Genomic DNA, 15482 nt, shown 5'->3' on the forward strand with positions numbered 1-15482 from the left:
TATTTTTGAAGGCCTAAAAAAGTGTGTTTACATCGATATGGTTAATGCTTACACATAATTAAAGAAAATATTTTTTTATTTACAGAAAGCATCACAAATAAAAATGAAATAACTGATAAAATGGCTTCAAATGTGATGTATATATAAAGCCACTGTCTGTTGATGGAGACTATGTAAAATGTTATGGAATTTGTGAGGGTGCACTTCATTATCAACATAGTGAATTTCCAGACACCGTCATACCAATGTTAGCATAGCACTACTGAGATACTGGTAAACAATTGGAGAGTTCTGGTTTATTCAATGGAAAACAATTTCACAGCAAGCAACAAAAGAAATTTAGTGAATAAAAATGCTACTGAAACAATGAATTTGTTAAAATCTACTAATTTTGGAGAAGATCCTAAAAATTCAGACAGATCTGGATGTAACTGAATATAATTTACAGAATCCAATGGTACCTGGTATGCTCCAAAACAAAGAAAAATTAAACGTTTGATGAAATAAAAATGGATATCAATGAAATTAAAGATTCAATAAACATTTTGTTAGCCAAGTTGATGAAACAGCCATAATACAAAGCAAACATGAAGATAAAAGATATACAAGTTTGAAGTCTAATAATATTAAAAACAGTGATTTAACATCAAAAATATTAATTCAAGTTAATGATCTGAAGCAGTATGAACAAAAAAGCAACATAGAGATACATGGAATAATACAATATAATGAGGAACTGAAAGATATTCTATACAGAGCGGCTCAAGAGTTTAGTATACCAAATTTTAAAAAGGTGAAATATTAATGACTCATAAAATACCTGTCCATAACAGTACAAATATAGCTTCTACAAGAGTTAAATTAAAAAATGTTTAGATAAAGAGAAATGGTTGAAAAATGTGAAGAAAGTGGTTAAACAAAGTGAAATCCAACAGAACATGGGTGAAGGTAGAGTTGATACATATGATTTGTTTGTTTGTTTTGAATTTCATGCAAAGCTACTCAAGGGCTATATGCACTTGTATATATATATATGAAAATATAGTAGCTGCTAATAAAGAACATTCTAAAAAGAAAAACAAAATAAATTTATTTGGGCAAAAAATGGTAATGCATATATAAGGAAATCAGAAATTGATAATGTAATAAAATTAAAATTGAATTGTAACTTTGTTCAAAATTAAGCACAAAGCCACACAATGGGCTATCTATGCTCAATCCACCATGAGTATTAAAAGCTGGTTTTTAGCAGTGTAAGTCAATAGATATATCACTGTCACTGGAGGGCTTGAAAATTTGTAATTTAATATGTTGCAATCTATGAATGTTAATCTAAAAAATAATATACTGATACAACTTGTAAAAAAGTAGAAACTATAAATGATTTTATGTACAAATTAAAACATAATGAAGATGTTTGGAACTTGTTAGATATTAATATTAACAATATTCACAATAAGTGGAACTATTTTTTGTACAGTTGCTGAGGAATATTTGATATTGTTAGATGTATTATTAACTACAAAAAATAATTTTAAAAACATGATACTGAAAAATTTATAAATGTAGAGGTAATAAAAGCAGAGGAATTTTCTATAAAAAACATTATATTTATAAAATTAATGAAAATTAAGTTTGGAAGATGAAGAAATATCATTTACTGCTGAGATAAATAATAAAATTTTAATAATTCCAATTTACAAATCTCCAAGTTACAATTCTAATTTTTACATTTTCAATTGGGAAAAATTAGTAAATGAATTAAAAACCTGTCAACATAGTATATCTTGGTGATACAAGTACTTAAGAAAAAGATAAAGAAAATAGTAAACTATTAAAACTTGTTAATGTTAATTTCAATGAATTTTAACAAACATAAATCTTAACACAAGATCAGTGGAAAAGTGGAAAAATGGTTACATCTTGTTTGGATCACGTGTATACAAAACTTACAGGTGTAAATATAAAAAAGTTGTGATAAAAGAAAAAAAAAATCAGATCATAGGATAATTTTTGTTAATTTAAAAAACAATTTAAATACAGTAAACAAACTATGAAAAAGAGCATAGAAAATGTTTTAAATATTAGTAAAATAAAAATAATGAGTATTATAAATGACAAACAGATAATTGGGAGAAGCTGTTAAGAGTAGACAATCTTGAAATAATGTATAATGGTTTGTGTGTTGACTGAAATTAAATTAAAACTACATTTGAGATTAAAATAAGAACAAGGAATACACAACATAAACCTTGGGTAGATTCTGGTATTTTGGAGTTAATATGATGCCATAAATTATGGCATATGAATAGCTGTCAAAACGTTATGCACAAATGAGTAATATTATCATTATTTCAACTTTTTTAGTTATATGTGACTGTTTGTGACAAAAGCACAACAGCATCACAGGATATTATATGTTTGTGTTACATTCAATAAGTAATTGAGATGGGCTCATAATATTAATTTCACCTTTTTGTGTTTTGCTTATTTATAATTATTACTATATATAGAAAACTGTAGTCACAGTTATTGAGGAGATTTCATAAATAAGCTGTTTAAGCTTCAAGGAAATTTATTTATTTTCTTATGTTTATTTTTTATTTATATATACATACTGTAAGTGGCAAAGAAAAATAAGTATTCTATTCTTAAAAAACGAAGTCTGAATGATCACAAAAGTACCAACCCATTTTATTGACTTTTTTTTTTGTTTTCTTGGTTAAATCTCTTTTTAAGAATACCTAATCCAAAACATATTTTAAACTATCAATGTGGAATTAAATTTTGTATTATATATTAAAAATTTAGTTAGATTGTTCTTATAATTAGTCTGATATATAAATTAAAGATCATATCATAAGCTCTAGAAACAAAGTAATAATATTTACAAGATTTCTTTTAATTCTCTTATTAGAATAGGCCACAAAATTCAGCTAGGACAATGCAGACTCCCTATTCAATTATATAAAGAAGATTGTCATAAAAGCTAGGGTAAATGTAAGCAAATGTTTCTTAATATCTTCTAAAATTTTGTCTCTTATTGTTATAGGTATGTAAAATATAAATAACCATATTAAAAGATGATGTAAATTGGTAGTACCAAACTCTTCCACTCAAGCAGAAGCATTAACTTATATTATACATTGCATTGCAACACCGACAAGGACAAGCTTTTAAGATATATGAGTCATATATATCACTGTGTCTGCAGCAAGAAACCACTATTAAAGAATGTTTGAAATTGCATGCCAAGTCTTCATGCATTTACTAGATATGATATAGTGAGTGAATATGTGGGCAAACGAAAGTTGTTTGCATTCAACATCATGAAAGAAATGCAATATTTCAAAGAACATTCATGTAGCTTGGGCAAATTCTTGAAGTATCAGATGGCATTCAAACATCCACGGAAGAATTCAAGTGTAGGTATACGAGTTAATGAGAGTAAAGAACATGGCAGAATTAAGATGCATCAGGTTTTGTGCAATGGAAGGTGAGATCAATTTCCATAAATTGTCCCAAATTGCCATGGTCTACAGAAGCACATATTGCATGCTACTTATCAAGCTTTCATCTAAAGATCATGTCTAATCCTGATGCCAGATACTTTATCTCTCAGGGATGTGGATGGAAGCATGAACAGGTATCCAGTGTATTTTTATTCAGCATGATATTTTCTGATTATGACATATATATATAATGATCTATAAAACAAAATATAAATGAAAACAAATTAATTTGTCATATTTCTTTTCAACTTTCATAAATTAATGTTTAATTCAGACCATAGGTCTCTTAACAGAAAAAGCTATGAAATTAGATAATATAAATTGACAAAAACATGTAGTGGAACTGACAATTGACTGGACAAGTGAGAATGAAGCATCTTGACTATCTTAGAGCTACTTTCATTTTTATGATCATGCATTCCAGCTAGTTGCAGTGAATGATATGAAGCATACCAACATGTGCAAGTGTCATAAATATAGTAACAGAAATGATAAGGATGATAAACAGAATGGTTTTACTGTAAGTAGTAATAAAAATGAGAGTGAAAATTAATTTGATAAGATAGTGATCACAGTGTTGTAAAAATTTATATAATGTTTTAGGTCAATTTTGCTTTATCCTGTTGATACTTTTACTCATTGTGTCTTTGTTTTAAGAGGTTTTAGTAAAGAACTTCAGTTTTTAAATTTTCTATACTTCATCTCAGTAAATACAACTACTATAGTTATCACTCTAAATCAATTTGAAATGTTGATACAATTACGTAGTTTTGTCCAGATGTTTCAGTGTAAAAGGAACAAAAAACAAATCTTGAAACTGAAACCTTAAATAAATGTAGTTTCAATTTACACAGATTTCCGATCCAAATATTTTGAACTTCAAACATTTTGAAAATCAAAATACTTTTTCACAAATTTCATAGAATTTTGAGCTAAATATTATTTTTCTAATGTGTTTAATAAAACTTCTAAGAATGATTTATGTTTACTTCCTACAAAAAAAAAATCAAAAGTGCAATTAACTTTGATGCAAATACATCTTTAAAAATCACTACATTTAAAAACTTTTCCAAGATCTTTTTACAGAATTCTGAGCTAACTTTGGGTGAAACATTTATACATTTTGTATTAAAGGGAGTTAATATATATAAAGTTGTAAAGCCATTTTAAACTAAAGGAATAAAGCAATACATGAAAATTGTATAAAATTTCATATTTTATGCATTGTAGTATATAAAGCCCAGAGGAAAGTCCAAGAAAACTCGAATTTCTTGACAACATTGCACTGTATAAGTCTCTATCATATATTACAGTGATTATAAAAAGTTAACATCCAAAATCATTATGAGAAATGTTCCTCCAAAATGGTATCAATGACCCTACCTGGCTCACAGACTATTGAAGGATCAAACCACAAAGCTATCTACTGTTTCAGGGGATAAATTGCTGTACTGCACTATATCTTGTGATTGATCTTTTATACTGACCAACTAGAGGAATATTCATTGTAAATGCAGATTTAATTGTTTCCATAGAGCTTTTTATCTGTCTTCAGAGAGAAACTGCTTTTGTTTTAAGCCTCAAGAAGCCAAGACTTGCTGTGAAATTTCATCTATGCTAACTTTTTTATTCATTACCTTCAAAGATTGTGCTAGTATTATTTCATCTTTAAATATGGTTCCATTTTACTTTTAATTTTTATGTATCACAAAGCAATACTCATTTCCACTTCTACAAACAGATGTTATTTTGTCATCAACAAATGTTATTTTCTGCTTTAACTTCATATCAAGTCTTGACTTTAAGTCCACCACTACAAATCACTACTCCTGTCTTATTGCTTACTGGGTCTCAAACCTCTAAATTTATCTTTGAATTACCACAACTTGCCTGAATAGCCCTTTTGCTGGGAACAAAGAAAGTAGCATTTTTTATACCATCTAGAATGCTCCGAAGGTCTGCCATGTCAATCAAATCAATAATTTCCATCATTTGATTCTTCTCCAGTGATGTTGTCACTGAATCAGCTAATAAAACATTTTGATCCAAAAATTAATGGTTTTAACATTTTAACTCACCTCAAATTACAACAGAGAAAGTTAACAAATATCTAACATTTTGCAAGGCTAGAAGCAACCATGGACTACTACTACTTTGAGTATGTAGTGAATGGGGTTGCTGGCTCTTAATTCTGTGAGTGGCAGTCAAAATAGGTTCTTATATTTCAAGTATTAAATCAACTAAATGCAAAAAAGCATCAGTACAGGGTACAAAAATTGTTTGATAGTGAAGCACTGAAAAATTTGAGTGAAAATTATAACATTCTTACACTGAAAATGTATTTCCCTTTTCTCATAAAATAGCTTTTTCTATTTTGTGCTGCTCTTTGTAAACAAAGTTTTATATAATGCATGCCATAAGCTCCCCTCTATCGGAATAAAGGAATCAAAGATTCCAATATATCTCTTATGCAAATCAACACACATATTTTCACCAATGGGAGAGCAACACCATCACGTGATGTGACTCTCTATGCATCACTATGACACCATCACTTCAAAGATGTCAGTGTTCAAGTTCAACCATCCAGTAAACAAAATTCAAAGTAAGGGCTTCTGAAAGAAAATAAAGCATTAATAAAGACTTACATAGTGTCATAGCCACACTGAAGTCTGAAGTACAGCCACAGGTGGTAAGCAATACCCTAAGAATGCAGAAACCATGATGTAACGTATATAATGAAAGTTGAATACCTGAGGGGTAATTCACATGCCTGATTGTAGAATTTTCTCCAATGACTGACCAATGTAAAAAGCAAAAGAAAAGGTGATTTAGCAGATTTGTTGGGAGGTAACATGGAATAATGTACATTGGGAAGGGGGCAAAGAAGAATTAGCCAACTGGATTAAATGAAAAACCAAATTGGTAAGGGTAAAGGGAGAAAGAGTGATGCCAGAGAATAGATGGGAACCATTTAAGGAAGCCATGCAGGCAATATAAGAATGAAAGGCACCATCAGACATAGAAGTCTATTCAGATCAGGTTGAGGATAGAGATAAAAATAAAAGGAAATGGGCAAAAATTGAGGGGATACCCTCATGAGCCTCTGAGGTCAATGGATGTGTTGGGTGGTACAGTATGTGAGTGATGTCAATAGCAAGAAGAAAAAGAAATATGCCTTATGGAATAGCTGAAACAAAGAACACAAGCCACTGTGCTCAGAAGTAATGTAAGGGAATGTATGAAATTCAGAAGTATTGGAGGTGGCCAACAAGCCAGAAAAAACAGACTAAAAGAATAAAAGACATGGGAAAGGTCCTGCAGTAATGAGAGAAATGAAATGTATGGGATAGGGCTGCCTGATACCCATATATCAAAGAGACTGAAGACCCCTTCTCAAAAAGTCATGAAAGAAACTCAGAACCACCAGCAATCATGGAACAAGAAAGTTGGAATCCCCTAATCTAGGGTCCAGGTGCAAAAAACATTCTACTTCCATAATATACAGTCATAGATGAAATATAAGTGGAATGAGCAAAATTAAATGCAACTCAACATGAGAAATTGGAACTCCTTGCCATATGTATTTCTGTGGCTTTGTGATCAGTGGGTTATCCCTTATATCTATGCATTTGCTACCTTCCTCAATCACCAGTTATCTTTTGTTTTGGTCCCCTGTTCTCCATCCTTAAGCTTGAGGTGAAGATATTTTCAGCCAGGATTCATTAGACAAGTTCCTTTATGTTTATCCTCCTATCCTGTTATTTCATCAGATAATCTCCCTTATCCATACAACTCCATGAAAAATTCTTCTGATTGCTCATTACTGTCCCACTCAACCATGATTCCCTTGCTTACTTTAATTACAGTGTTCACATTTTCCCTATTAAATGCTAAAAAAGTTTTTTATTTTTATTTTCAATTTTCTTATTTTCATCTTTCGAAGCTCTACTAAAATAAGTGTATCCTTAATTCCAATGGGGGGGGGTGTAGAAAGTTTAAGGCATGCATTATAAAAAAAAAGTTGACATATAGAGAACAGCATAAAATTGGAAAAGCTAATCTTGCAAGTAGAAATACCATATCAGAAATAAGTAGTCTAAGATACATTCAATAAGTATTTATATTTTTATAGTAATTTTTATTTTATTATAGTTATTATTAAGGTACCAAAGTAAGTACACTGTTGAAATTAACATGGAACATAGAAAATGATTTGTTAAGTTTTTTCAAAAAATAGTGAAGCTACATTTTTAATGAAATGCAGAATAGGACAGAAGATAAAAGTTTGTATTTCTAAAATTAAGATTATACACATTTAACTATGCAAAATTGAAAAGCACATGTTATAACACTGAAATTACTGGTGAACTGTGATATTGAAAAACAACCTACCCTGAGAAGGAACCAAGACGCCATCTATTATGTGAACAATTCCATTAATTCCAACAATATCTCGAGCACTTATCTGAATATTATTCACAAACAGCTTATTATCTTCATTTCTTGTCACTGTAAGATACTTGTCAAGGAGATTAATAGTACCAGCATGATGAGGAATAGCTGTGGAGCAAAGCACGCTAGGAAGTATGTGATTCTTCAGGATAGCTGAAAGTAAATGTTATTGTGTTCAAGGCATAATGAGATTACTTGTTTATGATTGCATTTCAAAAGAATCACTTGTAACACCAAACCTAACAACTTGTGACACCCTTTCTGAAGTGTAAAGTTAATTAACTAATGTTTTTACAATTCAAAATTAGACTTCTCAACATTTAACTAACTTAAGTAAATCAATAACAAGAGAGTAGATGAAAACAAGAGCATTAAGTTTTTAACCAGTTGATGAACATTTACAGGTTTGGCAATTAAAATGTAAAAAATAATGATAATCTTAAAAAATATTTATTTTGTGGATCAAAACTTTTCTTACAATATACTAATAGATAAGGGTTAAAAGATGGTTGTATCTTAATTAAACACTTAAAATATTCATATATTCAACATAAACCTGTTAAGACTGCAATTTAAGGGAAAATCATTTTCAAAAAATTTCCAGTTTGCATCTGACATTACATGTATGAAATAAATACAGTAAACTGATTTAACCTACCTTTATTCTATGTTTAGGTCTTCATTTTTTTGGTGTTTTAATGTTTTTTATTTTCAGTTTTTTTGTAGAAACCACAAAATTAAGTGTTTCAAAAGTATTTGCTTTTTATACTGTATGAATATACTAATATGCTGCATCTTCTCTCCACACTAATTTATATCATGCAAGTAATAACAAGAATAAAACATAGTTCTATTTATGTTAAAGCTTTATAACAGCTGCTAATATTTTACATGAAACAGTAAAATTTAAACTTACTATTTGAGATATACAATTTTCAGTTCAAGTTCAATGTGTATGTTATGATTTAGATAAATATGACACATGCTGTATGACATTTATTTTTAAGATAAATATTTTATGGTAGGTTTCTTTATGAATAACACATTGTGTAATTAAATTGTTATGAATGAGCAGTTGATTACAACAGTGAGATTATTGCATTGTGTTACTAGAACTCTGAATTTCTCAATGGTTTAATTGAGTATTATTGCATCAGAATACCTAGTATTGCACGGAATGTTCTAGACTTCTGCGAGTGTACAAATAAGCATTGAAAATAATTATTTGGCTCTAGTTCTAGAATGCATGATTAAGAGTTAGGCTATAAAGAGTGCATACTGACAATATAGTGTACAATAAAATTATTAGACTGTATTATAATAACAGAGTTGGAAAAAATAATTTGTCTTATTGTGTCATAAAAGTAACTGAAACTGAATGAACCTTAATGAACTTTAATGAAAAAGAGAGTTATTTAAAGCTCTGCATACAACAGTGATAACCAACAGTGTAATGATTATTTGTACGTTTCATTTGTTTTTAATATAGAATTTTAAAATAAACAGACTATTTCTGTTTGTTTATAGTTGAACTTTATCCTCAACATGTCACAGATACCTACTGTAAAAAAGCCAGCCTTAAAGAAGCTAACAGTGGACAGCCAGCCAAGATCTACAGTGTTAAATGACAAACAACAGTGCTAAAGAGAACTATACTGTAGTGTTGGCAAAAATACTGTAAAGATCACAAGCACACTATATAATGACGTGGACTGACTTTCATAAATGCATAGACAGACCGAGTGACTTGGGCTGAAAAATAACAATCTACAAGGAATTTTTAAACAACAAGAATTAGAGAGAAAAAAGTCAATGGAAAAGTGAGGAGGAAAGAGAGACCGAAAAAATGTGTAAGCATTAAATGCAAGCCCAAAAAGAAACAGAAGAAAAGGAGAGACATGAAGGGTTGGAAAAAGAGAGAATAAGAGCACAGATTGAAATTGTCAAGCTCAATCAAAAGAACGGTGTAGAACCCAAGAGTGACAATAAGGTCAGAGCCAGTCAACCTAAGATGCCCAAATCTGATGAACTGAAAGGTAACAGATAATTTCCTGTAAAGGTATGAAAGATTTACTCTTAAAGTCAGAACTGGGACAAAGGTAATTGAGTATTATGAACTTAAAGAATAACATTCTCATAAGAAGTTCAGAGAAGTCAAACCTTACATTGAAGAAACTGAATAAGAATTTCAGTTTGTGTCTACAACAATACTTACTTCACAAAATGGACTGACATAGCCAAGTGTGAAGACATTTTTAAAGAACTTGCAGATCTACTAATATATGAACAGTTCATATATAGAGAAGATAACAAACTGTTCTCCACTGACATGTTTGGTTTGAATTTCTTACAAAGCAGACAACAGTACTAACAATAGTTACATATACTTCAGTATAAAAACTCTTTGTGGAGTACAGAGTAAAAATGAGTTTTCTAATGACTACATATACTTGTGTAAACTAACTACATGCAAATTGTATGCAAAGTATAGAAGGCAGGCATAACAATTTACAAGATTGGAAAATTCATATCTGTTGGTTAAACAAGCTTACATGACTAACACTGAACTACAGATGAAGTCAAAATTTTTCATAGTATACTGATCACATCACAAAAAATTGCAGTTTAAATAGTTTTAAAGTTTTATTTCAAAAGAAAGTAATTAAAATTTAAATAACACAAACATTCTAATTATAATATGCATTACAATATAAATTTCATTGACACAGATGGATATAAAAGTAGTTTACTTAAAGTGTGAATGTAATGCAGTACACACAAAGGAATTTACAAATGGCACTAGAGGTCAAAAATGTAAAGAGCATGCTGAAGATGATGCACCAGAGGAAACCATGCAATATGGACAGATAGCTGCAGACAGTATTATTTATTTATCAAGAAGTCCCACAAGTGAGTTCAAGATTTTCACCCTTAGATTTACTCTATGGAAGAACAGTATAAGGAACAATGCAGATACTCAATGAACTGTTGATATGAGAAGCCAAGATTGAGGAACACATACCAATATTAGTTAAAATAAGATGTACAAAAATGTCAAGATCAGTGAAAAACTGACTGGAAACCATAAAAAAGTGCTACAAGATCTACTGTGCCATACACAGATGTCTTCATAGAGAGACTGAGGAAGACAGATCTTGTACAATGCAAGATTGAGACAATAACCAGGAATTCAGTCAAAGCAAAGTTTTATCAGATCCCCTATGCAATGAGAAACTTGATCAACCAAGAAGTGAGACAATTTTAGAAACCAAAATCACTAAATCTTCAAAGTTAGACTACTGTTAATCAGTAATCCTGATGAAGTTCAACTCTAAACATAATGAAACTAAATAGAATCAAGTTCTTTATCACGTTTAATCGCAGTAAATATTATTGACAAATCCCTATGGAAAGAGAAGCTAAAAAGAAGGCAGCCTTTGAGACACCAGACAGATGATATCAGGTCAAGAGGATGTTTTATGGGATTGTCAAATCAGCAGCAACATTCAACTGCATGATGAGAAAAATGTTGAAAAACTATAACCACAGAGTCTGTGATAATTTTACTCTGTCAGTATGTACCAGTTGCACACGTCACTTACAGGTGCTTGAAATCTAAGTTCACAAGTACTCTACTGAACAGCTCTTGGCTACATTTCCATACAAAGAACTGTCCTTTGGCAGATGTCACATGACCTGCAGAATCTGGTCACATCTTTGGTGATTTCCCAGCCAAAGAAGTTGCTTCAATTCTTTTTTCTTTCTTCACTCCCAGGAGTCCTCTCACAATTGACTCATGAGCCAACCTCATCAATTCAGTCCAGAATTTTGTAGGTACTATAATTTGTTTAGCTTCCCCAGTAGAACTGCCTTGAAGGATCTAGTACATTACTCTTTTTCAATCCTTTATTTTGCAAGTCTTTTCTCTTGGTCTTATCCTTGACTTTCTCTCAAGCACTGTTTCAATGTTGCTGCAGTGAAAAGTCTTCTATGCTTCCTTCAATTCCCTTAGACCTACATTTGAGATTTGGAAGGGCTTGATATCTTGCTTACTTTTCTTGAGCTCTTGTAATGAATACTGATGCTTCACAAGTTTCTTTTTTTTTTTCACAAGTTTCTACTGCCTGGTATATTGCCAATCACTAAGTCATAGACAGATAGCTTCAAACATGTAGTGTCAAGGTCTTGCACATAGTCTGGAGTATCCACATTTATTCTTGCTATTCAAAACTTTGTCTCTGTTCCATCAATCATCACACACACAGATGTACCTTACCTGTCATAATCATCAGATACTAGGCTCTCTCACTGCTGTACTCACTGTCTCACAGCAGTTTCACTTTTTTCCACAACATAGCCTTTACTTACAGCCATGTTATTTGGTATGTTATGATATGCTCCAAATCACAACTGACACTGTTGATCCATTCACTAACTTGAGCTGACCACCATTATACATAGTTTATCATGCAGATAGCATTTTCATTTTGTGGCAGATTTGATGAGTTGTCTTGTTTCTTCTGGCAGTAGCATCCATGATGACCATTCTATTTTTCTTATTTATTGCTAGCACCATCTTTCTAAGTAGCTCCAGCTGTTTTCTACAGAAATTTCTGCTGCAGCTCAGTGACGACAAACTTGCACTTTAATGCAGTGTGCCCATTTTATATTGAAAGTAGCATCTATTTGGTTTTTTTTTGATAATTCTGCTATTGTTTGTTATGACAGACTTGTACTCATTTATTACATTCCCCACTTTATAATAAATATAGAATCTCTTCTCCCATTTGTCCATTGAGTACTTGTCATCTTTGGTGACATCCTGTCTTTTGGTGTTCTTTCCTTTACAAACAGTGACATATTAGTGGAGAAAGTGATCATAAGCTGTTCATGTTTTAGTAGATCTGGTAGTTTTTCAAAACCATTTTCACATTTTGCCACGTCAGTCTATCTTATGAAGTATTCCATAGTTGTACCACAACTGAAATACAGTACCTCCAGAGTCATGTTTGACTTCTCTGAATTTCTGGCAAAAACTTCCATCAGTAAGTTTATAGCATTTCAGCAATGCCACTTTCAACTTGTCATAGTACGTTAAACTTCTGACATCATGTATGCATATACCTATATGCCTTTTCCTGATGTGTGGACTGAGACAGACTGTCTAGTAAACTTTGTCACAGTTTTCACTTTGAAAATCTTTCAGATATCATCAGGAAAGCATCCATGTCATATTTCTGTTCATAAAATTTTGTATGGCTTTATGTATGGGTCAGATTCATTAGAGTAGGTGTCTGACTTGTTGGCAGCACACAACCCACATTTTCAAATTAAAACAAAGTCACACATGTATTCAAAAGTTTTGTTAGCCTATTGGTTAATATAGTGGCATCCACAGCTTTAAATAATTCTCTTTCATCATAGTCTTCACAGGCTGCTTTAATAACTTTAGAACACAACTGACAAGATAAATTATTCTTCTATACTATTATTACAATACAACCTGTGATCATTTTTCTTTAAAAAATCTACTCTATACACTCTTTATGGCTCAACTCACAATCATGCAGTCTAGATCTATCTAAAATTGTATTTCTAATGTGTATTTATAAAGACGTCTAGAAGGTTCCACACCTTACTACTTATTGACATGCAATAATACTAAATTAAAACAATGAGAAAAACTCAGGTTGTTGAATAATTGTGAATCATGCTACTATAACATTCTAAGTATGATTCATGTACAGTTGTATAAACAAACTGGTGATAAACTATCACTTCTAAAAGTAACTAACTTTAACACTAATGCTATACAAAATACCTAAATCATGACACTTGCATTAAAATTACTCTTCAATATACACAGTTATTTTGAGTTTAAGTCAACAATATACAAATGTTGCTTATGACTAGTGGATTACTTAGTATTAAGATTAGTATTAAGAAAGCAGTTTCAGTTATTGAACAAAGCCATAGGGGTTATTTTAGAATTTTTCAAAGGTTCTTGTGTAACCCTGTTGGAAGTTATTGCTGTAGAGTAATAAATGTTTAAAAAATTACACATGCACACCCATAAAAAAGAAACAACATTCCACATATCATACATTACAACAAAGCAATAAAGCTTTTTATTTGGACTCTCATACATAACTGTGTTATACCATTTATATTAAATGTTCTGTGTTTTTTTTTATCAAGAATGTTTACGTTATCTTCCTTTCTTGAAATATGTCAAAATGCTTATTAGACCACATGCTTAGAAAGAAAAAGAAATAATTTTAAAGGATTTATAATTACCATACACAAAGTAAAGACAGCACAATAAATATTTATAACTTTAATAAACACTTACTTGAGACACAACTATCTCCTCTCAAAAGTTGTTCTAAGAGTTTCGGTTGCAAGTGAGAAACAAATGCTGCATCAGTTGGAGCAAATAGTGTGTAATGACCTCTTAGATCTCTCAATGTCTGTACCAAGCCAGCTTCACTTAAAACTTTATATAAAAAAATACTTAAGTTTAGTTCAAAACAAGCATACTGACTTCATTTTTATACTTAATAACAAACATATTTTCACCTGGGAAAATTACTTTAAAAAATATTTTCCTTTTTAATATTTTAAACAGTTTTACTAAAACCTTAAAGAATTAAAATTATTCATACAACTACACATTTAACATATTACAACAAAATAATTTCAGTAAACAATATAAAACCTCCTTATAATTCTTCAATTCTTATGTACAGTTAAGAAATAAAGAGATTCCCACTTTCATGACCAAACACGAAACTGAAAAAAAATGTCTTTTTAGAACCTAATCATACAATTGTACATTATCTTGAAAGAAAGTGTGACCATACCATACAAAATAAACACTTAAAATTTTGTAGTGTATAGCGACAAACCCTCAAAGTGTGATTTATATAAAGAAATAAGTATAATGAAACATTTGACATTATCTAGTTTTCAATTGTAAATTTTGCTGAAGTCAATACAATTGCTCTACAGATAAGTATCTATTGGGTTCTGCAATTTCTAAATTGTCCTTCAAAAAGCTTGTAATTGTTCATCAGGTTTAAATGATCTAATCCACGAACATGCACATAAATGTTACTTTCATTTTGCTAACTGTATATGTGAATTTTTTTTAAGACAATTACAAAGATTTATATTCATATATGTATAACATTAAACAAAACAATTCAACTGAAAACTGCTTTTGATTGTATCACATCTGGACTGTAAAAAATCTATATTAATCCAGATAAATAAAAACAAAAATGTGACTTGAGATTACTATTTTAAATGCTAAAAAGTACAATATTTCTCCTTTACGACATTAATGTTTGTCTCACTTAGTTTGGATTGAATCTTATCATTTACACATTCTGATAACCTCCTTTTCACTTCAGACATCATAAGAATTTCACATATTTCAAAATAGGCTAGGGATATCCAGAAAGCTAGAGGTTCCATTTGATGGACTAAAGTAAAGGAGGTATTTTCACAAGA

The 15482-nt window shown here is 30.5% G+C and overlaps 1 protein-coding gene across 2 annotated transcripts in view; it reads right to left on the reverse strand.

Annotated features, from left to right (window-relative positions):
• Window positions 1-15482, reverse strand: part of LOC143230437 (transforming growth factor-beta-induced protein ig-h3-like) — a 76513-nt gene that overhangs the window by 18117 nt on the left and 42914 nt on the right. For both annotated transcript variants that reach the window (XM_076463980.1, XM_076463981.1), the window contains 3 exons: window positions 14320-14463; window positions 7908-8120; window positions 5403-5539 (listed from right to left, as the gene is read on the reverse strand). In XM_076463980.1, coding sequence (XP_076320095.1) covers window positions 5403-5539; window positions 7908-8120; window positions 14320-14463 — 494 coding nt within the window. The remainder of the gene's footprint in view (window positions 1-5402; window positions 5540-7907; window positions 8121-14319; window positions 14464-15482) is intronic.

The sequence above is a fragment of the Tachypleus tridentatus genome, chromosome 10 (genome assembly GCF_004210375.1).
Source record: "Tachypleus tridentatus isolate NWPU-2018 chromosome 10, ASM421037v1, whole genome shotgun sequence".
In the NCBI taxonomy this organism is placed as follows: Eukaryota; Metazoa; Arthropoda; class Merostomata; order Xiphosura; family Limulidae; genus Tachypleus; species Tachypleus tridentatus.